The sequence below is a fragment of the Lontra canadensis genome, unplaced genomic scaffold, assembly GCF_010015895.1.
Source record: "Lontra canadensis isolate GAN:19392208 unplaced genomic scaffold, GSC_riverotter_1.0 scaffold110, whole genome shotgun sequence".
Classification (NCBI taxonomy): Eukaryota; Metazoa; Chordata; class Mammalia; order Carnivora; family Mustelidae; genus Lontra; species Lontra canadensis.
This window is the reverse complement of record NW_022631104.1, coordinates 5,665,166-5,692,343: the sequence shown is the minus strand read 5'-3', so window position 1 is coordinate 5,692,343 and position 27,178 is coordinate 5,665,166. Positions and strand designations below refer to the sequence as shown.

Sequence of the window (27,178 nt, the reverse complement as noted above, 5' to 3'; positions counted from 1 at the left end):
AGGGAGGACTGCTAGGGAAGCGGGGGCGGGGGGTGCCCAAGGGCCTTCAGATGGGAAGAGAGGGCTGCAAGGGATGTGGTCTAATTTTTTCCACAAGCAAACTCCTCTGCCTTTTTATTTTTCTTTTTGAGAAATAAATGGTTACTGTAAAAAGCTAAGCATTATAGATAGTTACAATATTAGGAACAAAATCCTGTCACAATCTTGTCTCTTCCCTCTGAGGCGGGAGAGAGAATGTTAACTGCTCTGTGTTTCTAATTCCTGCAGACGTCCTTCAGTACACAGAACTCTGTCCATCTCATATTGATGATAACTTCTCCGTCCTCTCTTCCTCTCCCTGTGCCCACTCCAGCCTTCCCCCTTCCTCTGCCCTCTCTGTCCGTCTATCACTAGTGGAGTCATACTACACTTGCTTTTCACCTTGTAATAAATCCTGGACAGATTACAGATACACACAGATTTGCCTGTTAAAAAACAGTATGTATTTTCTGTGCGTACTGTGATGTACAGAATGTGCTATATGTACACATAGAATAGTATATAATACATCTATTAGGTCACTGTTTGGTGTACCACGATTTATCGTTTACTTCCCTTCTGATGCCTGTTTGGTCCTTTCATTTGTACTATAATCAATTTGTAATAAATACATATATACCATAAAATCTGTGTACTTTGGCGTGTTTCCACTGGCTGACTTTCTAGAAACAGAGTTACGGGTAAAAAAATATGTACATTTGAAATGTTAGTAGCTATTGTTCTGGAAGTGAAACCTCCACCAACAGAGGGAGAATGCCCGTTTTCCGACGCCCTCATCACTGGGTACTATCGCCTTTAAAACTGTACCATTAAGTGAAAAATGATATTTCACGTACCTTCATGGAGTCGGGAGTGACACTGAGAACTGCTGTTTTCATTGGTCCTTCATATTACTGTGACTTTGTATCCCTCTGTCCCCCCGCTCCCGTCCTCTCTTCCTCCTCACCTGAGAACTCGTGTATTAGCAAGATTGCCCTGTTCCCAGTGAGCGTGGCAGAGTTTCTCTTAGCTTGTCTCTGACTTCATTCACGGTGTTTTAAGCTTTGCACATCTTTCAAATTTTTCCAGTCACCGGACTTGTCAATCTTTATCGATTCGGAGTTGTTTTTAAAAAGGGTTTGTTTTTAAAAAGCCTTCTTTGTATGATCATAAACTCATTCACCAGGTGTTCTTTCAGTACTTGTTACGTTTTCATTTTAAAAATATTTCATTGCGGCCATCTGAAAGGTGCTGTGGTATAAGGAGTCAGAGCACCGGTTTCGCTTTCCTCAACAGGACGAGCCACTTGTCCAATACTAGTAAAATCCAGTAGTCGAGGGCCCGTGGGGGACACAGACCCTCTCATCCCCTATACAGGAAGGGTGTAGGTTTGAGGGAGGCCCTGCAGCCAGCGCGATGGGCTGGGTCGTGTCCCCCCTAACGCACATGTTTTAAGATACCCCCCAGTATCTTAGAATGTGACTGTGTTTGGAGACAGGACCCTTAAAGAGGCAATTAAATTAAAATGAGGCTATGAGGGGCCCTTACTCAATCTGACTGGCGTAGGAAGAGGACAGATGCACAGAGAGACACAACAGGGGCCCATGAGCTCAGGGGGAAGGCCTCACGAGGCCACAGGAGAAGAATGCCATCCACAGGCCAAAAGAGAAGCCTCAGAAGAAAAGCAACCTTGCTGACACCTTAACCTTGGACTTCCAGCCTCCAGAGTGGTGGGAAAATACACTTATTGTCCAAGCCTCCCGGTCTGTGGGACTCGGTGATGGCAGTCGGGCAAATTAATGTGGCCAGGCACCCCCCGATGAGCAGAGGCACTTGGGGACAGCAGTTCCAGCTCAGGTCATCAGAGGAGCCCACAGAGTCCCTAGAAGAACATCCAAGCGGGGGCCGAAGACAGTGGGAGGCGGCCGTGTCTGCCCCCCACTGCCCGCCCCGGTGCCTGGAGGCCCAGCGGGACACCTGTCCCAGGTGCTCATTCAGATGGAGGCGGGCAGGGAGCAGATCCGCGCCATGTGCCCCTCTAGGTTACCTCCACGTTTTCTGTTCTTTGCTGCTCCGCTGAGCTGTTGTGTTGGTGTGAAGGAGGACGTGTGAGCCCAGCACTCATGGCCCAGCTGCTTGAGCAGCACACGCACAGCCCCCCACCCGGTGTGGCGCATGGAGTCCATTCCCCTCTGTAACACACACACACACACACACACACACACACACACACACCCGTCATTCCTGGAGCTGGACACGGGGGATGAGGACCTTCCGGGAACCAGCAGCTTCTTGGAACCCCGCCCGGAGAGCCCTGTCTCTTCCTTGCGTAGCCCTGGCCTTTTCAACGTTAGGGCTGGAACAGTTTTCATTCCAGCTGGCTTGGCTTCTGGGCGGCATAACCTTTCTTTTCTTCCTTTTGTTCTCAGATTCTATCTGACGCCATCAGATAGTGGGGTTGGCTGAGCAGTGTGATGCAGAGCTGCCTTCTCGAAGGACGCTCGCCAGCCGGGTCACCAGGTTCCCGTGCCTAACCCCACTCCAGAGGCACAACTCCAGGCTCCTGGGCTTGCCCGGCGGTGTACTAAGATCTGAGGACCACCCCATGGCACCACTCCACACCTCTGAACGGAAGTCCAGCTACTTCACTAGGAGGCGGGTTGTTTTCCGAAAATCAATCCCCAGAGCCTAGAAGTCGGTAACCACTCAGCTTCCAGACCTTCAGTCTTTCCTCTTAAACCCAGTTAAAGGAATCCAGCCAGCACTGGGGAGCGGAATGGAGGCAGTGGGGGACATCGTTCAGGGAGAAGTTTCGCTGTGGCTCCTTCCTATTCTGCCCTCACAGCATGCACCCCAGGAGCAGAACCCTCAGATCACCTCCGGGGGTGCGACCTCACCCCAGACCGACCCCAGTCTGCTCTTCTGCTTTCCTGACGTTTCTGCAAGTCCCGTGCCTGCAGCCCTTCCTCCTCTCTGTGTTGGAAGACTTCCTGATCCAAGTTCACGCAAAAAGAAGGCATTTTTGTTTTCGAGTGACTCCGCCCAGCGAGCCTCTAGTTGGTGGGGTGTGGGTGGCTCTCGTGGGTGCAGCCCCAACCCCGCACTGCTCAGCTCGCTAGGAAATCATGAGGTTCCTTCCTAGCTCCCCACACCACTGCTGTTCCTGCCTTTCTTCCTTTTGGCAGAGAAATGGACTAGAGACGGTCTTCGGGTGAACGAGAGAAGCAAACCAAGCCCCGTGGCAGGTGCCTCCGGTGACTAAGCTGGATGACCAGCGCGGTGGGTCAAGGCCACGCGGCCACAAGCGAGCGGAAGGTGTGCAAGGCGTGGTCTCTGCTGCCAAGGCGGCCGGCAGGAGGAGCCGTCCTCGGGCTCCCTGAAGGAGCTCTGGCCATCCTCCTCCCTGCCCACCTACCTTTTCTTCCCTCGTGGCGCCTGCTCCGGCTCCAGCGTGGCCATCCCGGGGCTGCAGCTCCAGCACTGTGCGGAAGAGCTTCTCTGAGGTCTGGGTCAGGAAGCCGATCTCGGCATTGGGGTGCAGGCCGTAAAGGTAGGGCGACTCGGCAGGCAGCTGGTCGTCGATGTACTGCAAGTCAGGGCTGAAAGTGACACACGAGCCCAGATGCGGCTCCCGCCTCCCACACCCACCCCCGGCTGCTGCCAGCCTCGCCCCGACACCATCTGTCCCTGCATGCCCGGCCGGGACCTTCCAAGCCCATGCGGGCATTCTCATCTTCAGGAAGCTCAGATCTGTCTCCAGTCTCCCCCGCTCAGCCTGCTCCCAGGTCTGTACCTGTCCCTCCCTCCGCACACCTTCCGAGTCCTCGAGAAACACCCTACTTCGCGTCTTACTCGAGTCTTCCTGCGGCCCCCGCTCTCTCTCCCTTAAATTCCTCTCTCTCTTCCCCATTGATCTGATCAGAGATGACGAACCTAGATTCAAACATGGGACCGCGCGCGCAAAATAAAAGTGAGAATCGAGCCGTGGGACAAGGCGAGTTTTGCTGTTAACCAGGGAATTCCTGCCTCTGGCAAGAATTACTTGAATTAAAACAGTTTTCTAATCGTGCCATCCAAACAACACATTCCTGTGCTCAGTGACGGTGGGCCACCGTCGGCTGTCCCTAAAAACTCTGTCCCTGTCTTCTCCGAATGTTTTCTGGGTACCCTCCGGTTCTCTCCACTACGGTGAGAAAGTGCCCCTCAGGGTGAGCTCCTGATTTGATTTTGATTTCCTGCTGTGTCCTCTCGTCTAAGTAAAAAATGGCTCATTCCTTAAAGGTAAATTCGTGTGCTTAGTTTTGTATTTCTTCCAGCCCCCAGAACACCTCTGAACTCTTGGTCGGTGCCCTGTAACCACCTATAAACTGGTGGATTAAAGAGAGATGTAAAGAAGATGAAAATCCGTCTCAGTCATTTGGAACGGGCAAACAACGCCGTTGCCCATCCCCAGCTCGAGCCTCTTGTTGGACGGCCCTGCAGGCAGGAGGGGGCGCCCTTGCACAACTTTCTCTGCCTCTCCAGTCAAGCAGTTTTTAGAAATTCCTTTTCTTTAAATAGTCCTAGTGTTTGAAATTTCCTCTCACAGGTTCAAGTCTTTGTGGTTTGGATGACTTTGGCAGTTTATCTTTTTCAATTTTATCGTTTTTTTAAGGAAAATATTTATTGAAGTAATCTCTATACCCAGTGTGGGGCTCGAATTCATGACCCCAAGAGCAAGAGTTGCCCCCTCCTCCGACTGAGCCAGCCAGGCCCCCTTCTGTTTAAATTCTATGAATTCAAAACTTTCTTTTTAAAGTTTGTATTCATGTTTCGGTGACTGGTATTTCCCTTAAGGCCGGTATTCAGAGTTATTTTAGGCTTTTTCTTTGTCTTATTTTTTTAATTATCGTTTAACATATCTTCCATGGCAGGCTAAATAGGCAAAGATGGTCACTTTAAAAATAACTGTGGTCATAGCCAAACGAGAACTCAAAGTGACAGTCCCGAAGAGCTCCCTGGGAATGTGGGTGCGCAGGGGCCTGTGTTTACAGCAGCCAACAAAGAACAGGAGGGGTGAGTGATCTGCCCACGTGGCCGGGTCCCTCTGAAGATACTTGGAATCGCTAACATAAACTTACTCAGAGTTGGCTAAGTCCTTAACCTGGAGTTTTGCTCCTAATGGCGCTGTCAATATCTTGGGTAAAAACTATCAAATGAATGCCCCAGATGTTATTTGTAGAAAAGAGCAATGAAGAGGGTTATTGAACCAAACATCAACAATAGAAAGATCTATTTCATTGCTAATTGGAGGCTGGGAATCCTACCGCTCTCAGGTCAAACAGGGTAAACTTGGGGCTGAGAACCACACTCCATGTAAGCTCTGCTCTACAGGTCGTTTTCCTTTCCCTGTGTGAATGTCCCTGCTCCTGCAGGACAGACTTGAAGGAAGCCCCAGGTCCCGCGTGAGCAGAGCCTCACCTGATGGTAGCCAACGAGATCCAGGTTGCCCGGGAGTGGGAAACCCGGTGCCAGAGACAGCTCTCCTTCTAGCATTTCTGGCCTGATGAATTCCTCCAGATACGTCCTGCAGAGTCTCCTGTCCCAGTCATCTGTGATGTGGCCTCCGTACATAATCTCTCCAAAGAGGTAGCGCAGATCATCATAGGGAACCTGGGAGACAGGGAAGAAAGAGCTCCGCACAGACGTCGGTGCTGCCCTTGTGTGTGGGCAGAGTGTAAGCCACAAGACGGGATGATTTTCAAGGCGAGGAGCAGTGCTGTCTGCACCTGCACACCCACAGCACCCCAGGGAGCTCGGTAAATGCTTGAAAACTTACATCCGAGAGTGAGGAGAGGCAAGGTGCCAACCCCCTTGCGTATATGCCTTCCCTCTTTCATGGTCATTAACAGTGGCCAGGAAGTCAGGCTCCATCTGCAAGTCCCTCCCATGGCAAATAGCCCAGGGGACAAAGTAAAGACCAGGGAACGTTCCTAAAATTTCATACCACTTCTCAGCATATTCATTTATGGTCTCCTCCCAAGTTCAAAGTGATTGAAATGGAGCAGGCGAAGTTAAGATCGTGATGTCAGGTGGGGAACCATGTGGGGAAAGCCTTGTGTCCGTGCAGAGAATGAAGAGGGGGTGTTTGGGGGTGAGCTTCCCAGGACCCCGTAGCTGGAGGCAGAGCGATGGCTTAGAGCATCTGGGCCTGATTCACATTTCCCACCTGCAAGCCTTGCTGATGCTATGTTTGGTCTGTGAACAACAAAAGCCTGGATGGTCTCAACATTCCCTTACGTGAAAGGGCATGGGCTGTTCGTAGAAGCTTTCTATGAAATGGACATAACAGGGAAGAGAGAGAACTGGCTAATTCAACCGGGAACAGGTATCCGGTGGGCATGGTCTGGTGGGTCCTGGGACACAGACTCAAGGGACTCACTCGCACCAGGCATGAGTCACTGGTTTGGCTTCCTGAGCTTTCTGAGCCCTCACCTCACCGTGGTGCCCTTCTCGGCCTCACGCTGCCCTTGGGCTGGCCTTTCCTTCCTGTACTCAGAGAGGGTGGAGACCATTTGCACCGCGTGCCCGTTCTCCCTGTGCCGACCGCGTCACCCTTCTGAGGGGTGGCCCCGCCCCTCCCCCCCCTCCCCCCGCGGCACTGGCCGGAGACTCCATACCTTTGCGTTGGCCTCCAGGAAGTTGTAGAGCACGTTCACAGAGATGGTGAGGTCCCCGGTGTTGAAGGGGTAGGAACGATTCCATCCCTGAGGCCCGAACTTCCGCCTCTCTGCCACCACCCCGTGAAAGTAACAGAGAGCAAAAAGGATGCTCTTAAACTCCGTCTCCCGGGAGCACATCTCCAGCGTGTCCTGCAAGGGAGGTGTGGCCTCCGACGTTAGCACAGATCTGCTCCTGCGCAGCGCGGACCAGTGCGTGGGTCATGGCGGTTGGAAGTTGTGCTGGAAAAGCTTCCCCTAGGTCCTGGTTAGGTTTGGAGCTCCAGTCTGACTACAGATTGCCCTGCGGGTGGGTGCGGGCTTAGGGTCCGAAGGGACCTTGGGGAGGGGCTGGGCTCTAGTTTAAAATCTGAGTTAAGGTTTTAGATTCAGGTTCTTACAGGGTTTGGTTTGCAACTGACGTCTGCATCCCTGGGCGTGCCAGTTAAGTCCCCCAGCATAGCTGATGGCAAACGGGGTCGTAGGTCGTGAGGGTCGGTGGGACATGGGAGTGACACTTTGTGCAGGGGTGTGGGTAGGGACTCCTATAGCATCATCTCGGATTTCTCCCCTTCCTGTCTGCTTTTCTTGCCCACGGTGGAACCAGAGCAGGTGTGGTCACGGCCGGTGCGACTGAGGGGGAGGATGGGAAACAGAGCCTTGAGACAAAGAGGAATCCCACGCCCCTCGCCATACTACCTGCTCCCCTAAACTTAAGCAGGGGGGACCAGCCACAAGGCTGCGGGAACAGGAGCGCAGAGGGGTCCTGCCTGCCGTGGGTAAGATGGTGGGGGAGTGAGGCTTATGAAGAGGGGTTTAAAGAAGGGACAGAAGGAAGAAATAGAAAGCAAGAGACAGTGCAGAGGAAGGCAATGGGATTGTGCTTGGCGGATTTTAAGGGGGTCGGTGGTGATGGTGTGGCAGATGGGGAAAGTGTGCATCTTGAAGGTGTGGAAGGACAAGCATCCTTACATTGCCTGGAATGAACAAGAATTTCCCCTAAGTGAGACCCTTTGTAATCAGGAAGGAGCAAGATGCTGCAGGCAGAGCCTACAAGGGACGCTTTCATAGCTCATGCCAATTGGACTGGGTTGAGTCCTGCTGTTTCGTCCGAGGACTGGTCCTTAGACTTTCTCACCTAGGCAGAAGCAGAGGAGACAGGACCAGTTCAGCTTCTACTAGCTCCGACTTTTCCATGATGAGCCCAGGACAGTCCTTATCTCTCTCTGGATATGTGGCGGTCCCCCCGTGCATTTGCTGGGTACCATATTGGGCACAAAGCTATGGCTAGGAAAGGTCAGAGGTATCACAGAAGGACAAGTCACTGCCTGTGCGAGCAAGACCTTAACTGCCTTCTGGATGTAGGATGCTTCCTTTGTTACTTTTTTTTTTTTTAATGAGGAAATACTTATGTTTTTATTTTTAAGATTTTATGTATTTATTTGAGAGAGAGAGAGGAGAGAGGAGAGAGAGTGAGCGAGCATGAGTTGGCGGAGGGGGCGATGGACAGAGGCAGAGGGAGAAGCAGGCTTCTGCTGAGCTGGGAGCCCGATGTGGGACTTGATCCCAGGACCCTGGGATGGTGACCTGAGCTGAAGGCAGACGCTTCACGGACTGAGTCACGCAGGTGCTGGGCTCTGCTAAAAAAGGACTCGAAGCACAAAGACAAGAGTCCTGGTTGACGGTGGCACACTCAAACAAAATCAGAAGAGAATGATCGTCCCCAACAGCAGGGTCAGCAGGGATCCAAGAGCTCCATTCTGCCATTTGTCCCTTAAATGACTAAAATAGGGCTCTGAAGGAACAGGGTGAATGCAGGGGTAGTAACCAGGCCTCTGTTTTGGGGCACCTAATAAAAGCAGAATGGAACAATTAAAACACTTGTGAGCAATGACTGTACTCCCACATCTCTCTCTCTTTCTCAGAATGAGTTTCCCAAGATGGCTATAAATGGGCCAAAGCCCAACGGTGGGAGGGCCTGAAAAACCAGGAAAAGCCTGCATCTTTTGGGATTTATTTCCGTGGTAACCCAGATGGGACGTGGGGCTTGCAGGGACAGAAACCTAAGAACAAGGGTCTGGGGAGAGGCTGAGAGGTGAAGCCAGAAGGCCTTCATAGATGGTGATAATCCTACTGAGGCATAATATTGTAATATTAATTACTAGGAGGCCCAGCATCTGAGACACCTTCCTGCCCTTCTCCCTGGATCTGTCCAAGACCCTCGAGGCGAAAGGTCAGAGAGGGCTCTGTGTGTCCTTCAAGAGAGTTAGCTAACTGCCTCCCAGTGCCTTTTATTTTTCAATTATGAATAAAAAAAAAAATTCCCGGTAGAATACTCAACATACAATTTATTGTATCAACCATTTCTAAGTGTCCATTTCAGTGGTGTGATGTGTGTTCACACTGTTGGGCAACCGGTGACTTTTCGGGGCAGAAAAAATGTTTTGTTTTGTTTTTACCTTTAGCTCAACTTTTTTTTTTTTAAATAAACATATAATGTATTATTAGCCCCAGGAGTACAGGTCTGTGAATCGCCAGGTTTACACACTTCACAGCACTCACCATAGCACGTACCCTGCCCAATGTCCATAACCCCACCACCCTCTCCCGACCCCCTTCCCTCCAGCAACCCTCAGTTTGTTTTGTGAGATTAAGAGTCTCTTATGGTTTGTCTCCCTCCTGATCCCATCTTGTTTTATTTATTCTAGAAAAAATGGTTTTGCTTGGAACCAGACACTGCCTCCTGGACAGAAGGCTGTAGGTTTCAGACTTAAGAATGTTACATTTCCCCTACATGGAATATGAAATGTGGAAAATTTAGAAGTTCTGACCACTGGTATGGAGTACTTAGGAATTTAGTGAAGGCTTATTTAGGAAGAAAAAAAAAAAAGCACTTAAAGGAAAGGGAAGAAAAGGCCCATGAACGAGACCGCATCCTATTTTCTACTCTGTTGCAACAAGCAGGGGTTTCTTAATAAAACGTCAAGCGAAAAGATCTTGAATCTCCTGGTAATGTTTCCCCACTTCCTGTTCCAGATTGTGAGTGGGTTTTGGAGTTGGGATGGGAAAGGGAGTGAGAAAGGAAGCTGGTCCCATTTTGCTTCTCCTTGGAAGCTTTCCCCTCCAAGCAGGGCTGCTTGATCTCCAAGCTATGGGGGATCTCACACACTCAAGGAAATCTCCTCAGATCCTGACTACCATATAGCCATCAAGTTAAAGCTAGACCAGACCCCAGCGGGCCCCTAGTCCTGGTGGTTTACGTTGGGTTAGTGACAAGAGTCCTCCTTCAGGTTCCCGAGGGGACCTCTCTGGGACTGGGGGTGAGTCTGTGAGTGTGGGGTCTGTGGAGCCAGAGGTCTGCAGGGGCTGTTAGAAGACAACGTCTGAGAGGACAGATTCTAGAACCCTCCCCTTGGACTCCACCAAGGCCTGGGGTGACGGATGGACTTCAAGGTGGCTCCATAGCCCCCGATCTCCTGGCTTTCACATCTTTGTGGATTCCACTTCCCAGGTAGCGGGAGCTCCCCCAGGAAGAGGCAGCAAGACAGGCCGCCTTCCTGAGAAGGTGAAGAAAGCCTGAGCCGCAGACCTCACAAGTCACCCTCACATATAAAGTCAGTAGCCCACGGGCCCCCTTTGCCTTTAAATCCACGCTCTGCAACACAAGTCTCAGATTCCCGCTAAAGGAAGGTTCTAGTACGTGGTGGCCTACGTCTGAAACTTCTGTCCTGATCCTCTCAGCTTCGCCCTGAAATCCCCTGGAGGCTTGCTAGAACGCAGGTTCCTGGGCCCTCACCCCAGAGTTTCTGATGCAGGAGGTCTGGGGGTGGTGGTGGAGGGTCTGAGAATTTGCATTTCTACCAAGTTCCCAGCAGCTTCTGCTGCTCCAGGGACCATGCTGTGAAAGCCTACCACGTGGTGACGTCCCAAGGCCAGATCCCCCATCTGACACCCGGGTTATGTGACGTGGACGCTCGGGATGCCTGATGATGGCAGGTGTTCTCGTGGGAACACGTGCACCCGTCCCCAGCGTGCTTAGCCAGTAAGCATGTGGCCGGCGTAGCATGTCCCTTCAATGTATAGCAACACGCCCTCTCCTTCAAGGGGTATCTCCTTAGCAGGGAGACCTGCGCAGAGTTCGCCCACGCCTCTTGCCAAAGACAGGCCCCTAAGCTTGGCTCCCCTTCCCCACCCGCAGTGTACTGGGGAACTGACAGCGGGGCTGTACTCCGCGGGCACTGGGAGGTCCGTCACAGAGCGGACACACAGCTCCACAGCCCGTCCCCCCACTTCCCGCCCTCCTGGCAGCTGGATGCTTTGGGACGCAGGTCAGCCGGCCATGGTGAGGGGCGTGGCTCGTCCGTCCCGCTCCAGTCCGCCCCGCTCCAGTCCGCCCCGCTCCCGTCCGCCCCGGGCAGTACCTGAGAGAAATTGTCCAGGGCCTTGTGCAGGTTGGCACGCATGCCTGTGGGAGGCTCGTTGGTGATCTTGATCGCGTTCTCCAGGATGCCCTGGGGGATGACGTGGCCTTCCGGGGAGGGCGCGGGCTCCGCGCTGATGAAGACCCTGAGGTCCGGGTGGCTGTTCTCCGCGTGCTCTGCCAGCTTCTCCTCCAGGGTGCCGAGCCACTTGGCCACCAGGTGTATGTTCTAGTGGGAAGGAAGACCCCCCACCCACCCCACGCAGGTGTCTGCTTAGTTTTGTTAGCAGCAGATGGTTTCAGGAAGGCAGCAGTGGGGGCAGGGGGCTGGCTTTCAAATAAAGCTCATCGCAGCAGGTGTCTTGGGTTCTCAGTGATGGGACCTGGCAGTCTCTGGCAACTGAACCCTATTCTCTTGATCTCCCAAGTCTCTCCAGCACACAGGGCTCAAACCTGACACTGCACAGGGATTCCCTGCAGCGCTTCTTAAAAACATATTTGGGGCACCTGGGTGGCTCAGTGGGTTAAAGCCTCTGCCTTCGGCTCCTATCATGGTCTTAGGGTCCTGGGAAGGAGTCCCACATCAGGCTCTCTGCTCATCGGGGAGCCCGCTTCCCCTCCTCTCTCTCTGCCTGCCTCTCTGCCTACTTGTGATCTGTCAAATAAATAAATCTTAAAAAACAAAAACAAAAAACAAACAAGATCCTTGGGTCTAGGGCAGGCCCGAGCATTTGCATTTCTACTAAGATCCGGGCAGAGCTGAAGGTGCTGGGCTCCATTGGGAGACTGGAACACACGGTCCAGATGCTCCAAATCTGGACCCCCGCCTCTGACACTCGGAGGATTTGAACCCTTGATAACTCAGAAGCGGGGCCCATGGACTTGGAGTGTTGCCTTCCCTAGGATCCGTCTAGAAATGCAGACTCTCCGACCCTACCCAGATTTCCTGAATCAGTGCATTTCAATCAGATCCTGCCGTGATTTGTATGCGTGTTAAAATGTGAAAATCACTGATTTAAACTTCTAGCTAGCTTTCTTGAGTCCTCTCTCCCTCTCTCCCAGCCATTCTGCTAATTGTTGCCAAACTTATCTTCCTAAAACACAGGGAGGCATTGCTGCTCATGCGCTGGGAAGACTTCCTACTCTAAGCCCGGCTCCTTCATCTGTGCCCTTCTCTCCCCACCTCCCCACCCGCCCCGCCCCATGTGATTCCTGCCTGTCTGTCTGAACCTACACTTGTTTCTCAGCACTACTTTGTAGAATCCAGGATGTAGCCAGGATGGCTCCTTTGTGGTAGGTTCCATTATGATGGAGAGAGAAAACTCCAGAAATATTGGAGGAAGCCTGCCCACAGAGCCTTAAATATACGGATCGGCATGGAGCACGGCACTTGGCCCCGGCAGCTGGTCTCTGGGCACTGCTTTCTTTTCTATAAAAGGAGAAAGAACAAGAATATTGGCCCTACTTATTTCACAGACTTGCTGCAAAGGACCAAAGTTAATGGATTTGAAAGGGCTTTGTGTGCCGTTACCACTACATAAGCATGAGGGGCAGCTGCTGAAACGAGCACTTGTTAAGGAATTCATTTGTAAGCCCTGTGTTGGAGCCGAGCTCCAGAGGGGCTGCCTGGGAAAGCCAGGGCCACCTTAGCCAGGCCCTCCGCTCCTCCTGCAGGAATTCCAATTCCTGAATTTAAGCTGGGAGAGCTCTCAGGAAAGGACATCAGCAGATGCAAGCGTCCTGGGGTCGCTCTGTGCCAAGGGAGGAAAGGCTCTCTGTTTGCCGTCCCCGTGGCTGGGTGGGTCCCTGAAGGATGAGGGCCCAGGATGGGGTCTCATCCTGCCAGCCTGTGAGGGAGGAAGTAGGATCCCAAGCTGTCACTGTCTTTTCTCTTGAGTTTCTGGACAAAGAGCCCCAGGGAAAGGAAGGACGAAGCCCCCCAACTCTGGGTGGCTGTTCTTGCTGTGGCCAGTGGTGATGCAGTGAGGGGTCAGGAGACAGAAGTTCTAGGGACTCAGAGCAAGGACGGGATGGGAGTGACCTTTCTTGTTTATTTTCCCTTGCACTGATCTCTTCCTCGAGTCTGTCACCGAGCAGGCTTTCGGAGGGTGTTGCCTCTGTCTGCCCTAGGCACTGGGCGCAAAGGGGATTAAGGAGTAGGTGTCTCCTTAAGGGGATGTAGTGAAGGGCACGGTCATCAGGTAAGGCCCTTCAGCTCAGCCGGGGCACCCCAATAGAGCTCTGGCCCAGCCCCAGCTCCCCGGTAAGGGGCATAAGCCAGGGATGAGGGGACAGGTGGCGACAGGAGAGGGGCGGCCCTTATGTCTTGTGAGTTCGGTGAATTGAGCAGCAGGAGACATCCCAGACGGGCGCCCACAGGCGTGAGCTCCAGGTGCAGAGGCAGAGCTCCAGTTACACGTGTGCTGTCGTGGTCACGCGTGTAACCGAGAACACAGAACGCGGGGCACAGCGGAAGGGCAGAGCGGTGGAAAGTTCTGGGATACGTCTGGGAAGAGGTTCACCTACCAGACCCCGTTCCCACGGTCTTCAGCTGGATACCTACTCCCCGAGAAGGCCCCAAACAGGAAGTTAGGGGGGCAGGGGGCTGTGAGGGGCAGGGGACAAGGAATCATGGGGAGCGGTGGGGAGGACCCCAGAGGAGGGACGGAGAGAGGATCAGGCAGTGAGATGGGCAGGGGTGTGGAAAGAAAGGCAGGGAAGAGGGGTGGAGAGGACAGAGGAGCCCAGAGATTGCCCTGTGAGCTCCAGACAGCTGTGGGGCCAAGAATGACCCTGAACAGGGCACAGGGGTCATACCTGCAAGATAACCCAGTGACCTTTCTTGGCAGCCAGGTCCAGCGCTGCCTCAGCCACCACCTCCTGTCCTTGCCCCAAAGACACGTTGTGGAAGTTCCTGTTGTTGAAGGTGTAGCCGAGCTTTCTACCTGAAAGGGGTGTGGAGTTGTCCTTATTTTCGCTCATGTCCACCATCTTTGTTGTTGTCCTGTGGTCACGAGGAGAGGCCCATGGCCGTACCACTGCTCGAACTCAGGCATGCCTGAACGCTCATACCCTTCCCCTCTTCTTCTCAGGAGCGTGCTGGGGGGTGAGGGATACCTCTTCCCGCTCTCTGTTCCCAAACAACAGGAAGCACTTGTTGGACATCAACACCCCCACCCTCACTGAGTCCCCAAGGGTGGACTGAAGTGATGATGCCCTTTGGTGTGGCTTCGCTTGAACACCAGGCATTGGTCTGCTGCCCTAGAGCCTGAAATGGCTTCCAGGCTATGGATTTTTCCCTGGACCTCCATGGGGAGGGATGCCTGGTTGGGGTAAGACTCAGGTAGTTCTGGCTTCCTGGTCTTTACCCCGTATTAGCCTCCTCTGCTGTTCTTCAACACAGAGGAATGTCTTTTGTCTCCTCATTTTGCATGAGTGAGAGCAAAGAGGAGCAAAAGGCAGGACAAGAAAGGGCTTGGCTGGGCAGGTGGAGATGCTCTGCGTCCTGGGAAGGGCGGCTGTTACAGGGACACACATCACAGCCATCTCACTGCATGTTCTGCCGGCCCAGGAGAAACTTCACACAACGCAGCCAGCCTCAGCAGTGAGGACCACTTCTGCTGGGATGTCAGCTATTAGCCCCGTACAATAAAGTTTAGAGAAATTACATAATATTCTTTAGACAGAGGATCATAAAAGTGTATCTACGGCCACGCAGGAATTACGGAGCAATTTTCTTCTAGGAAGATAAAGTACGCGAGAGAAAAGAAAAGAAATAGAAAGACAGAAAGAAGATTAAAAAATATGTCCTTAAACATTTTGTTTCGGGGGAACTGAAATGAAAGATGCAATTTGATATTTTGTGCAAAAAATTTAAACAAAACTGTCAATACTGGATATTTCTTTTAAATGCTAAGAAAAGGTATAGAGTCTCTTTCCCAAGTCTGTGCAAGACGAAGGATGATGACTTTCTGCAGCGAGAAGAGTTATTAGAGATTCAACTGAGATGAGCCCGAGAAACACCCTTATTAAACCATAAATCCTTGCTGGCAATAGATCTGATGTCAGCTTTGGAACCGGCAATATAAACAACTTATTCCAGAGAAAGTACCAGGATAAAAGGTGCCGGGATTGTTAGACAGCCTCTGTGAGGTTCCTACTCACAAAAGAGCCAATTTCTTTTGTTTGTCAGGGAGATGTAGGAGAAGAGGTTCTCGCTGAAGATCAGTTTGCAAACCACGGACTGCAGGGACCCATTGGGGCAGAGGCTGGCATGCACAGGGGGGCTCAGCATGTGTTAGTCTAGGCTTGAGGTGTGGTGATGAGGCTGACGTGGAGAAGTTGAGAAGGGGAAGCATTGATGGGATTTGCAAGGACCAAACGTGCCAGCCCCATGATGTGCTGGGGCAAACTTGCAGGGTCCTTCCACTGGCAACTCTGAGGCTCTCAGGGCTCCCTGCACCATCACCAGCAAGTCCCTCATGCCAGCCACATTCTCGTGGCTTTTCATCTTCATGCTGTTCTGCACCATGGCTTCCATGCCTCCCCACTCCCACTACCTTTAACTCTTCTTTCCTTTTCTGATCTTCCTTCCCACTCTCCACATGGCAGTGTCACCAGATCGTGTCCATCGTAAACCTCCTTCCACACCTCCCCAGCATGCTTCTTTGTCTGTCTCTGAGGACGTGGTACCTTCCGTGGCCCTCTTCCGAGCTCCGTGTATCCACAGGGCTGGGAGGAAGGGGAATGTTTTTCTAGGTTCCTCTTCACTTGCAGGTTATTTCTTCCCATCCTTGTATAAAAGCCCCTTTTCTTTTTAAGCACATGTCATTTGGCTATATTATCTGCTAACGTCTATGTTCTCTGCCTTCCACCAACTTCCCAGTGAGATTCATTTCCACTGGGGCCTCAGTTCAAAATCTTCCATATGTCCCGTTTCAGCATTATCCCGGCAAAACTCAAAGTCACAATGGATGACTCAGCCAACCTCAAGACTCATGCATCGACATCTTCAAAGAACCAAACTCCATCCACTTCTGTTACTCACTCCCCATGGCTGTGCCCAGGACTTTATGATCGTCAAGAACCATGTCGGACAAATTCTTCATTCATGTCTACTACTGTTGCTTTCTCCTCTCTAGTCGGTTCCCTCCATCCCTCCTTACCTGTCACTCTGCTTCAGTGAAATGCCCAGTCCATTGGCTCTTCTATTTTTTCTAACCTTCACCTTGACTTCTCTCTTATTTTAATATGGATTCAATAATCCTTTAGGACGAAGATCTTACAAAACCTTCAACTCCAGTGCCCCTTCTGCTTCTGTGCCACCCTTTTGCTAAATCCATCCAATCCTAGATGAATTAACAAGACAGGAAGGGAAACATTTGGGGAGTTGGAGCCACCCCAAGTTCATGATTCTCATCCTCAATGCTGTTTGGCAATCTTTCCGTCGACTCCCAGCAACTTGCTTCACTCTCTACTTCCCTGGGGAAACATATGCCATGTGGCAGGAACTCCTTCAATTTTCTGCCATTTTATCTGCATCCCTGCTCAACGGAAGATGTGTCCTCCCTCTTCCTTTCCCTCTTCTGTTCCCCGAATCCCATCTCTCCTTGTATCATCAACCTTTATCTCCCTATTCACTTTCCCACTCCCTGGCACATGAACAAGTGAGTCTCTCTCAACACAAAAACCAATATTCCCCCAATCCTGAAGCTGTTTTCCGAGACTGCACTTGCTCCCACCTCACTGAGTTCCAATGGACTATTAAAAAAAAAGAGAATAGAGCCAGGAACAATGGGAAAGAGGCTGCATGCAAAGTGTGGGTAATCTGGCTACAGAAACACTACATTGAATACTTTCTTTGAAAACACTGGGTAGCAGGTTTGCAAAAAAATCAGAGTTCTGATCAGCACCTTGGAGAGAGCAAACAAGGAAACAGTGGAAGGCAAAGGTGGTAGAAATTACAGAATTATTTGTTAAGCCAGATAACTGAACACAGGAGGAGAGAGACCGAGTAAGATGATGAGAGAGTCAAGTGAAAGAGAAGATGCCTGTGAGTTAGGGTGGAAAGGGGAGTTGTGGGTTGTGAGGGCCACAGATGGAGCCATGCTTCAAGGACAGAGAGGAAGGAGCCAGCTGAGCTGCCTCAAAGAACAGAGGAATTATCATCTTCGTTAGAATGCCGTACGACGCTACTGTGCTCTGAACATTTCAAAGTCTTTTCATGTCCGAGATTTCACTTCTATCCTACCGTAGCCCTAGGAGGCAGGTATTATGGGTGATTGGGAAAAATGGGTGATTGCTTTTAAAAGAAGCAAAGGCGAGAATGTATGGAAATAAGGAAGTGTGTCTCATTCAGGAAGGAGGTGATGAAGAGAAAGGCAAAGAGGGTTACATTAAAGCACTTCAAGGGATTAATCTGAGAAGGCAAGAAGGAAAGCAGTGGAGGTGGATGGTGCTAGGTTTTGTGTTAGAACAGAAGCCATGGAACGTGGATGGAATTTTGTCCTCCTCCCCGCCCCTCCCTCCTCCTCCTCCAAAGTTGTTGAGGAAGGAAAATCCTGGAGGAGACTAAGAGGCACAAAGCTGCCAGAAAAGCATAGATTCCTGATCAAGGGTCAATGGATGAGATGTAGGGACACGAGAACTAAAATCTTACATGGGACTTCGTGGGTTCAGTGCATTTGGGTTGGGGGTAGGGCATGATGGTGGCATGAGGATGAGGCAACAAAGCTTTCACTTAACTCTCAGGTAGGTAGGTAGGTTCATTCATTCATTCATTCATTCATTCATTCATTCATTCATTTGTAGGCTCCACGCCCAGCATGAAGCCCACTGTGGGGCTCGAACTCATGACCCCAAGATCAAGACCTGAGCTGATATCAAGAGTCGGATGCTTAACAAACTAAGCCATCCGGGTGCCCTGATGGTTTTAAAACCCTCCCCAATATTAAAACCTGCCATGTTGAAACAAAGGGACAGAGAAATGAAGGAGTTCAGAACATAAATCACAAACTCAAAAATGGGAAAGGATGCCAAGCTTTGTAAGCGTCTACGAGGAGTGAAACAGTGATACACACTGAGTCTGATACACAGACTCTCCCCAAACACAGAGACAGTAAGTTCCTTAATATGCTGGGGCTAGGGAGGGAGGGGGAGGGAAGTGTGAGTCAGTCGTGTAGGTTCCAAACTGGAGAAGAGGAGCCCATCAGGCAATCTGATTTGATTCAAGATGCAGAAAGCATGGCTGTCACCAGAGTCTATGTTCTAAGTGGGTGAATTAGAAAATAAATGAAGCCATCAAGAAGGCACGGGGAAGGGAGAGAGAGAGAAGGAGGCACAGGTGCTTAAGTAATCTGTGGCTGATGAGCAGCAATATTGCCTCCAGTAAGGAAACACGACTTGAGATTAGGCCAAGGGCAGGGCTGAGATAATGTATTCAGAGACAAATAACCAATATGGATCAGGGAGAGGTCGGCGTCCCCGCAACGACAGAAAGCCTCGAAGTGCGTGATGGAAGAGATGGAGGTCAATTGGCAAAGGACGGAAGGAAATTGCTCATAAACAGGGCATATGCGAGCTTCCAAAAAGGAAAATACTGGACCAAAATGAGGCAGCTAGAATTTGTCAATACGAAAGGACTAAACCTCCAGAAGACAGAATACAGAACTCTATAAAAAGGTGAAAATTGGGAACAACTCAGCAACAACAGTTCTTATGACACTCATTCATGTGTTAATTCACAAATAATTGCTGAATGCTTTTTCTCTGCTAGTTACACTTTTAGGTACTGATAAGCATGGTCCTTGACCTGAGGACCTTAATGACAAACAGGTAGGCAAACCTCAGTTAAAATGATAAAAGAAGTATTTATTTATTTATTTTCTAAAGATTTTACTTATTTATTTGAGAGAGAGAGAGAGCAAGCAGCAGAGGGAGAGGGAGAAGCAGACTCCCTGCTGAGCAGGGAGCTCCATGAGGGCTGGATCCCGGGACTCTGGGATCATGACCTGAGCTGAAGGCAGACGCTTAACTGGCTGAGCTACTCAAGTTCCTTAAAAGAAATATTTAATTAGAAGAGTATTGAATGCTCTGAAGCAAATACATGCATAACAGGGAATCACTGGTCTTGCAGAGAGGTCGGAAGAGGCTGGTACCTGCAGGGTGAGTGGGTGCCACAGTCTTGAATGGCTGGGGAGAAATATTTCCGATAAAAGAAATCTCTTGTGAAAATGCCCAGGTTAGGAAGGCTCATAGTGTGGCTGAGGATCTAAAAGGACTGCGTGGCCTGAGTAGAGTGAGCTTGGGGGAAGGAAAGAGCCAAGGCTTGGTAGAAAGGCCACACAGATCATGCCAGTGGTACCAGACTTTCCTTAAGAACAAAGGGAAGCCACTGGAGTATTTTAAGGAGGAGTGATACAGTCAGATCTGAGGTTTAGCAGGATGTCTTTGGCTGCTGAGTGGTCAAAGATTGCAGGCAGTGGGAGAAGACTGGGATGACTTCAGAGGCCCCTTTGTCAGTCCAACTGAGGTTACGGTGACTCACACCAGGAAGGCAACAATGATGCTAGAGACAAGGAGACCAGCCTGAAATGGATTTAGGAGGTAGAATCAATAAGACTCAGTGTGGTGGGTGGTGGATGGAGTCTTTAAGGCGACTGATTCCAAGGTTTGGGGGATGAGCAACTTGGTGAATGGTAGTGATATTTACCAAGAATAACAGAGCAAAATTTCCAGACATCAAGAAAGGTCTGACTTTTCCGCTTAAAATGGCATGCTGAGTGCTGAAAGGATGAATGGAAAAGACCCACACCCACCAAACACAGCTCATAGTGCTTCAGAACACAAGCTAGGGAGATGATCCTCAAGTTTCCAGCACAGAAACAGGTAACCACCACTACGGGAAGAAGAGCGCCCTACTGACATTTGACCCCAAGGGAACACAACTGACTTCTTGAAGACAACGGAGCAATGCGGATGCATTCTGGAAAAACCATTTCACACCTAGCAAAACTACTGAAAGAATATACGGGCAAAATTAAAGCCTTTTAGCCACCCAAGCATACGGAATTTTTACTTCCCATGATTCTCTTCTGATGGTGCATGCTAGCAAAACTAGGGTCAAAATTGAAGGTAAAAGATACAGGATCCCCAAAATGATAGTATTTGATTAGAATATAGAGAGAGTAAATCCAGGGTGGCTAGTGTGCAAGTTATCTATTTTAGAACAGAACGTAAGTGGGCTCTGGGTGGAACATTCTCAAGGAGGATAACGTAGATTCTAGACAACATATATGATTAATAGAAGCATGAAGCCATGATAACGGCAGAGGGGGCATTTGTTTCTTCTCCCAAGAACAAGGAAAAGACACTCAGAAACTCCAGGAAAAACGTAAAGCTATCCAAGAAAATCATCATATACATGAAGCAAACTGAAATTTGGTATGACTTTGAAACTCCGTGCTGAGAACATTCTTCTCTGAGAGTCCCCTAGAGATGAGGACATTGGATCCACAAAGGAAATGTCATCCCAGCATATTTACTTGCCTCTTCAGTGACTAATATGTGTAAATTAATTATGACATAAATGCTATTGGTTTTCAAATATTACAGTTAACTCATAGACTAGGCACTAGGCATGAATAAGATTAATGATGGTAACAGAGTAGAATGAATATATATTCATCCTTGTCTATGGAAAAAGCACAGCTGAATTAAGTTGGAAAACTGGTCTCAGCTTACATAGAGGGAAGTCAAAAGAAATGATCTAGAAGTCACAAAATAAAACATTAAGTTTCACTAACATTGTTTAAAAGTTAACACGGCCAATAGAGGAAGTAAACATTTTTTAAAAAAGATTTTATTTATTTATAAGAGAGAGAGAGGGCCAGAGAGAGAGAGAGAGAGAGAGCACAAGCAGGGGGAGCATAAGATGGGGAGGGAGAAGCAGGGTCCCCGCTAGACAGGAAGCCCAGTGTAGGGCTCAACCCCAGGTCCCTGGGATCAGACCTGAGCTGAAGACAGATGCTTAGAAGCGCTGATCCACCCAGGCACCCCATAGGTAAACATTTTTAAAAAAGATTTGTTTATTTATTTATCTGAGAGAGAGAGAGAGAGAGAGAGAGAGAGAAAGCAGAGTACGGGGTAGGGGTAGAGGAAGAAGCAAGACTCCTCGCTGACCAGGGATCCTGACACAGGGCTTGATCCCAGGATCCTGAGATCATGACTTAAGCTAAAGTAAGATGTTTAACCAACTGAGCCACCCAGGCATGCCAAGGAAGTAAACATTTTAGTATAGATACCAAAATTTGGGAGTTTGCCAATGAATTAGATAATTGAATAAAATGGCCAAGTTTCGGGGCACCTGGGTAGCTCAGTGGGTTAAGCCTCTGCCTTGGGCTCAGGTCATGATCTCAGGGTCCTGGGATGGAGCCCTGCATTGGGCTCTCTGCTCTGCGGGGAGCCTGCTTCCCTCCCCCATCTCTGCCTGCCTCTATGCCTACTTGTGATCCCTGTCTGTCAAATAAATAAATAAATAAATAAAATATTAAAAAAATCTTAAAAAATGGCCAAATTCCTAGAAATAAATACCAAAACGCACTCAGGGAGAAATAGAAAATCAGAATAGATTTATAATAAATGAGATTGAGGTAGTAATTTAAAAACTTCCTACCAAGAGAAGCTCAGGTCCGGGTGGTTTCACCATGAATTCTATCATACATGAAGAATTAATATCAATCTTTCACAAAATCTTCCAAAAAATAGAAGAGGAAGGAACACTTCCCAAATCATTCTCATGTATAGGTTATTAATTTTTCCCTCATACCGCAAACAAAGACATCACAAGGAAAGAAAACAACAGGTCATTATCTTTTATGAACATAGGTGTAAAAATCCTCAAAGAAACATATGCAAATTGATTCTAGCAATATATAAAATGATTATACACCAGGAGCAAGTGAGATCTGAGGAATGCGAGGTTACTTTAACTTCCAAAAATCAATTAATGTAATATATCAATAGAATAAAGGACAAAATGATATCATCTCAATGGATATGGAAAAAGCATTTGACAAAATCCAATACCTTTTCATGATAAAGGAAAAAAATCTCATCAAACTAGAAGGAAACTTGCTCAATCTGATGAAGGGTATCTATAAAAAACCTGCAGCTAACATCATATTTAATAGTGAAAACTGAATGATTTTCCTCAAAGATCTAGAATAGGCCCAGGATGTCCAAGCTTGCCATTTTTACCTAATATTGTGTTATAAATTTTAGCCAGGTCAAGTAGGCAAGAAGAAGAAATAGAAGGCCATCCAGTTTGGAAAGGAAGAAGTAAAACTATCTTTCTGTAGATCACCTAAACTTGTATCTGCAAAAAACCCAAGGAATTCAGAAAAATCATTGGAACTAATAAATATGTTCAGCCAGGTTGCAGGATAGGAGACCAATATACAAAAATGTACAAAAAAGTCCCTAGCAGTGACCATTCCAAGCATGAAATTAAGGAAATAATCCCACCTTACAACAGAATAAAAAAGGACAAACTACTCGGGAATGAACTGAACTCAAGAAATGCAAGGAGGTTAAGAGTACACTTACTGTGATGAGCGCTGAGTATTGTATAGAAATGCAGAATCGTTGTATTTTACACCTGAAACTAATGTAACACTTTCTGTTAATCATACTTCAATTAAAAAAAATGCAACACTTTATACACCCCAAACTATGAAATAGTAATAATAGAAATTACAGAAGATCTTAATAAATGGGAAGACATTCTATAGTGCTGGATCAGAAGACTTAATAGTTGTTAAGATAATACTTGCTTGATTGATCGACAGGGAATATTATCCAGCCATAAAAAAGGAATGGCATATGCTATAGCTGCAACCTTGATGAACCTTGAAACTCTTATGCTAAGTAAAACAAACCATCAATGAAAGACCTCATAATGTATGATTTCACTTCTAGAAAATGTCCAGAACAGGCAAATCCTTAGAGACAGAAAGTAAATTGGTGGTGGACTAGGGAGGACATGAGATGAGATAGGGAGTACTCGCTAAGAGATGTAGGATTTTTCTGGTGTGGGGAGAGACACAAATTTGCTAAAATTAGATTGTGGTGACGGTCGCATAGCCTTCTGAAAATATTAGCAAACTGAATCATATACTTGAAATGGGCGAATCATACCACATATGAATGATGTCTCAGTAAAACTATTAAAAATGTGGTAGAAGTGGACGGTCTTGAGTGGGCAATAGTGGGAGTGAAACTCTTATTTTTTATATCAGGGAATGTAAATAGATATCTAGAATTGATCAATTTAAAACTTGTGATAAAAGGGGTGCCTCGGGTGGCTCAGTCAGTTAAGCAAGCTCCTTTGGGCTTCAGCTCAGGTCCTGATCTGAGGGTCATGAGATTGGGCCCTGCACTGGCTCTGTGCTAGGCATGGAGTTTGCCTGAGATTCTCTCCCCGCCCCCCACCCCTCATGCTCTCTCTCTAAAATAAATAAATAAAACTTAAAAACAAAACAAAACAAAACAAAAAAACTAGGGATACAAGATTCGTAGGAAATAGAGCAGGAACCACGAGGAGGACTAAATTCAGAAATTGGCAAAAACAAAAACAAAAACAAAGCCCCACAAGAAACCCCAAAACCCCCCCAAAACAAAAAACAAGTGTCTGGAAAGGGGTGGTATGGGGAGGGCTGGCTGGAGCTGAGAACTGTTGCTTTTCATTTCGAATTCTTTATTATCCATTCTTTAAAAATATGCAAGCATCATGCAAATTTATTAGGAGACTACAAAAATATACATAAAATCAGCGAATAAAAAAGATATTTCTTGTTCCTCCCATAGATCTTACCCATTCTTCTCCCTTTTTTTTTTTTTTTAAGAATGTGGAGCCTGACATGGGGCTTGATTCTCATGACCCTGAGATCAGGACCTGAGCTGAAACCAAGAGTCGCATGGCTTAACTGACTGAGCCACCCCAACACGCTAATCTTTTTTTTTTTTTAAGATTTTATTTATTTATTTGACAGAGATCACAAGTAGGCAGAGAGGCAGGCAGAGAGAAAGGGGGAAGCAGGCTCCCTGCTGAGCAGAGAGCTCGATGTGGGGCTCGATCTCAGGACCCTGAGATCATGACCTGAGCCGAAGGCAGAGGCTTTAACCCACTGAGCCACCCAGGCGCCCCCAGCGTGCTAATCTTATCCATTCTTTAGGACCGAGTCAGCCTCATCTCAATGACCCCCAAGCACCAGGCATAGGCTGTGGAGTCCTTTCATTGCATAATGAAGAGACTGCTCTTGGACCTGTATGGCTTGGGCTCTGACCTGTCAGGTCTTTATTTAACTTCATGAAATGTTGTCGTTTTGCCAGGGTTATAGTTTTGTCATTCACTTGCTCATTCCTTCATTTAATGTATCTATTTCTTGAGTACCCAGCACAGTTCTAGGAACTAGGGATATCCTGGTGACAAGAACACCCGATCCCAAGGAGCTCTCACTCTCTTAGGAAGACACAGTGGTCATTAGACAATTATAAGGTGATGGACATAAAGAAGGGTGCTCCAGGAGCACATGGGAGGGGAACCTAGAATCTTGGAAGTCAGTAGGGCTTCCTGGAGGTGGTGACTTGAAATCGGGATCTGAAGGATGAACAGAAGCTGGTCTGGTAGGGGGATTCAGGAGGGGACACAGCAGGCATGGGAGAATGGGTGCCATGTAGAATGCAAAAGAGGGGATTAGGGGAATGTAGGCAGAACGGTAGATCCCCAAAGATGTCCATGTCCTAATCCTCAGGACCTATGAATATAGGACTTTACAGGGCAAAGGGGACTCTGTAGTGTGAGTAAATATAAGGCCTCAAGATGGGGAGCTTATCCTGGGTTATCTAAGTGGGCCCAGTATAATCACAGGAGTCTTTCTAAGGAAAAGAAGGAGGCAGTAAGACCCATTTATGATTTCTGATCTCCAGGACTGTACAAGAATACATTCATGTTATTTTAAGCCTCTAGATTTGCAGTAATTCATTACAGCAGCAATAGGCAACTGCTAATGGAAAGGAGAAAGAGGGAGGGACAGGAGGATGAAGTGTCCTGTGAGACACGTTAAGGAGTTTGGACCTTATTCTCAGGGCAGTGGGAGCCTTGAAGAAAGACCACTCCAGCCAAAGCAAGGGTGAGTAGGTGGGTGGGTGGGTGGTAGGACAAGGTCTCCTGGTAAATTGCTAACATGGACTCTTCCATGAACCGCCCTGGGTGGTCCCCCCTTCAGGAAAGATCCTCTAGTGTTGGCTCAGCCATGACCCTGACTTCTCTGTGTTAGCAAATACTGGGTACTGCGTACTGAGCTTTGAGCCAGGAAAAGAGAGACCAACGGATGCAAGGAGTGAAAGTCCGTGGGGGCTAGGGCAGCCTCAGCTCCAAGAGGATGATGTCTCACCTTGATTCTCCACGTCCTTCAGAGGGTCCACCCCTGGAGACAGGATGAAAAACATGGGTGTGGCTGGCCCTGATTCCTCATACGAGGTCGCGAAGTCTGGTGCTCTTCCCGCTACGTACTGGCTTCCCAACTTCTCCACAATAAAATCTCTGCCGGGAAAGAAGCACACGCATGTGTATCTGTCACAGAGGTGTGATGCTGGAGACAGGGAGGCCTACAGACCTGGCAGGATGTACTCAAGGTCATGGGCTTGGGAGTTAGTTATAGAGCTGCGGCCAACTTCCAGTTCCCTAGTTGTTAAGTCAACACTTAGAAGCTATGCCGTTCCTGCCTGCCTGCTGTCCTAGATCAGGCCTTATTCTGAATTCCTATCTGTACACGCCACACCCGACTCCCCTGGGAAGCCTGGGTGTCCTGTCCCTTCACCATCATCTTCCGGAAGATGACCAGGATCAATGCTTTCTAGAAGCTTGCAGGCACAGCTGCATCCTCCGTCTTCTACATCTTATGGTCCTCCTTCCCCGCTCAAGATTTAAGGCTCTCCACCTTCCTATGTTCTCCTGCTTCTGTCACCATCTGTTTCATCTTATTCCACTGGCCAATGTTCCTTTCCAGACTGTCCCATGTTACGCCAAACAAGCCTTGCAGTTGTAACCACTTACTGGTCATCGGGTCCAACTCTTGGCCTTAACGTTTCCCCAAGGACACTATTCTCTCTGTAGTCTCTTCCACTGGGCTCATTCTCCTGCCTCTGACCTACCTCAGGACTGAGAGGTGGGATCATGGTCTTCCTCACTGATGACTTGCTGTTTCTAAACCATGGCTTCCCATACTTGGGGTGTCCGTGGACACCCCATTCCCCTGGCCGCATTCCCATGACCCCTGCAGGTTGATGTCACCTACTGTTCCTCTCGTCACTCTAGTCCTTCGCTGAACCCTTGATTCATGGACCATCTCTTTAGCAGCCCGAGCGATGTCGACATTCATGTGGACAATCCTCCTGATTCTTAATCTTCATTTCTTCCCGCATTCAGCCACCTGATTTCATGGCCACACCTCATCCTTGTCATCACTTGAGGGCTTTTTCACATCTGAAACCTTAACTGAGAACATCCCACCCTCTGACTAAAGCCTTTTACCAGCAATTCAGCAACGGACCCTTATTCCACCTCTGATTTGCCTGATCTGGTGCCAAGACTGATGTAGGATTTTCAGCATTTTGTCCTCCCTGTTTTCTTAAAAAAAAAAAAAAAAATCTTTCCCTTACTTGGGGCACCCAATCCCAAGGAGCTCTCTGGGTGGCTTAGTCGGTTTAAGCAACTGAATCTTGATTTCCACACAGGTCATGACATCAGCATCAGGCTTCTTGCTGACTGTGGAACCTGCTTAAGATTCTCTCTCTCATTCCCTCTGTCCCTTCCGCTCTTTCCTGAATATGCTCTTTCTCTCTTAAAAAAAATTAAAATAAATCAGTCAAATCAAATCATCCCCTTACTCTCTTCACTTCTTTCCTATCCAGTGTAGATTCCACAGCCTATAACCTTAAACAAACAAACCAACAAACCAACAAACCAAAAACTTCTTGAGGT

General features: G+C 48.7%; 1 protein-coding gene across 1 annotated transcript in view; it reads right to left on the bottom strand.

Moving 5' to 3' along the window:
* DNAH9 (dynein axonemal heavy chain 9) overlaps window positions 1-27,178 on the bottom strand; it is a 313,067-nt gene that overhangs the window by 31,097 nt on the left and 254,792 nt on the right. Inside the window, exons 61-66 of the mRNA XM_032840101.1 lie at window positions 25,590-25,738; window positions 13,954-14,081; window positions 11,138-11,365; window positions 6,678-6,869; window positions 5,479-5,670; window positions 3,434-3,604 (exon numbers count right to left, since the gene is read on the bottom strand). Coding sequence (XP_032695992.1) covers window positions 3,434-3,604; window positions 5,479-5,670; window positions 6,678-6,869; window positions 11,138-11,365; window positions 13,954-14,081; window positions 25,590-25,738 — 1,060 coding nt within the window. The remainder of the gene's footprint in view (window positions 1-3,433; window positions 3,605-5,478; window positions 5,671-6,677; window positions 6,870-11,137; window positions 11,366-13,953; window positions 14,082-25,589; window positions 25,739-27,178) is intronic.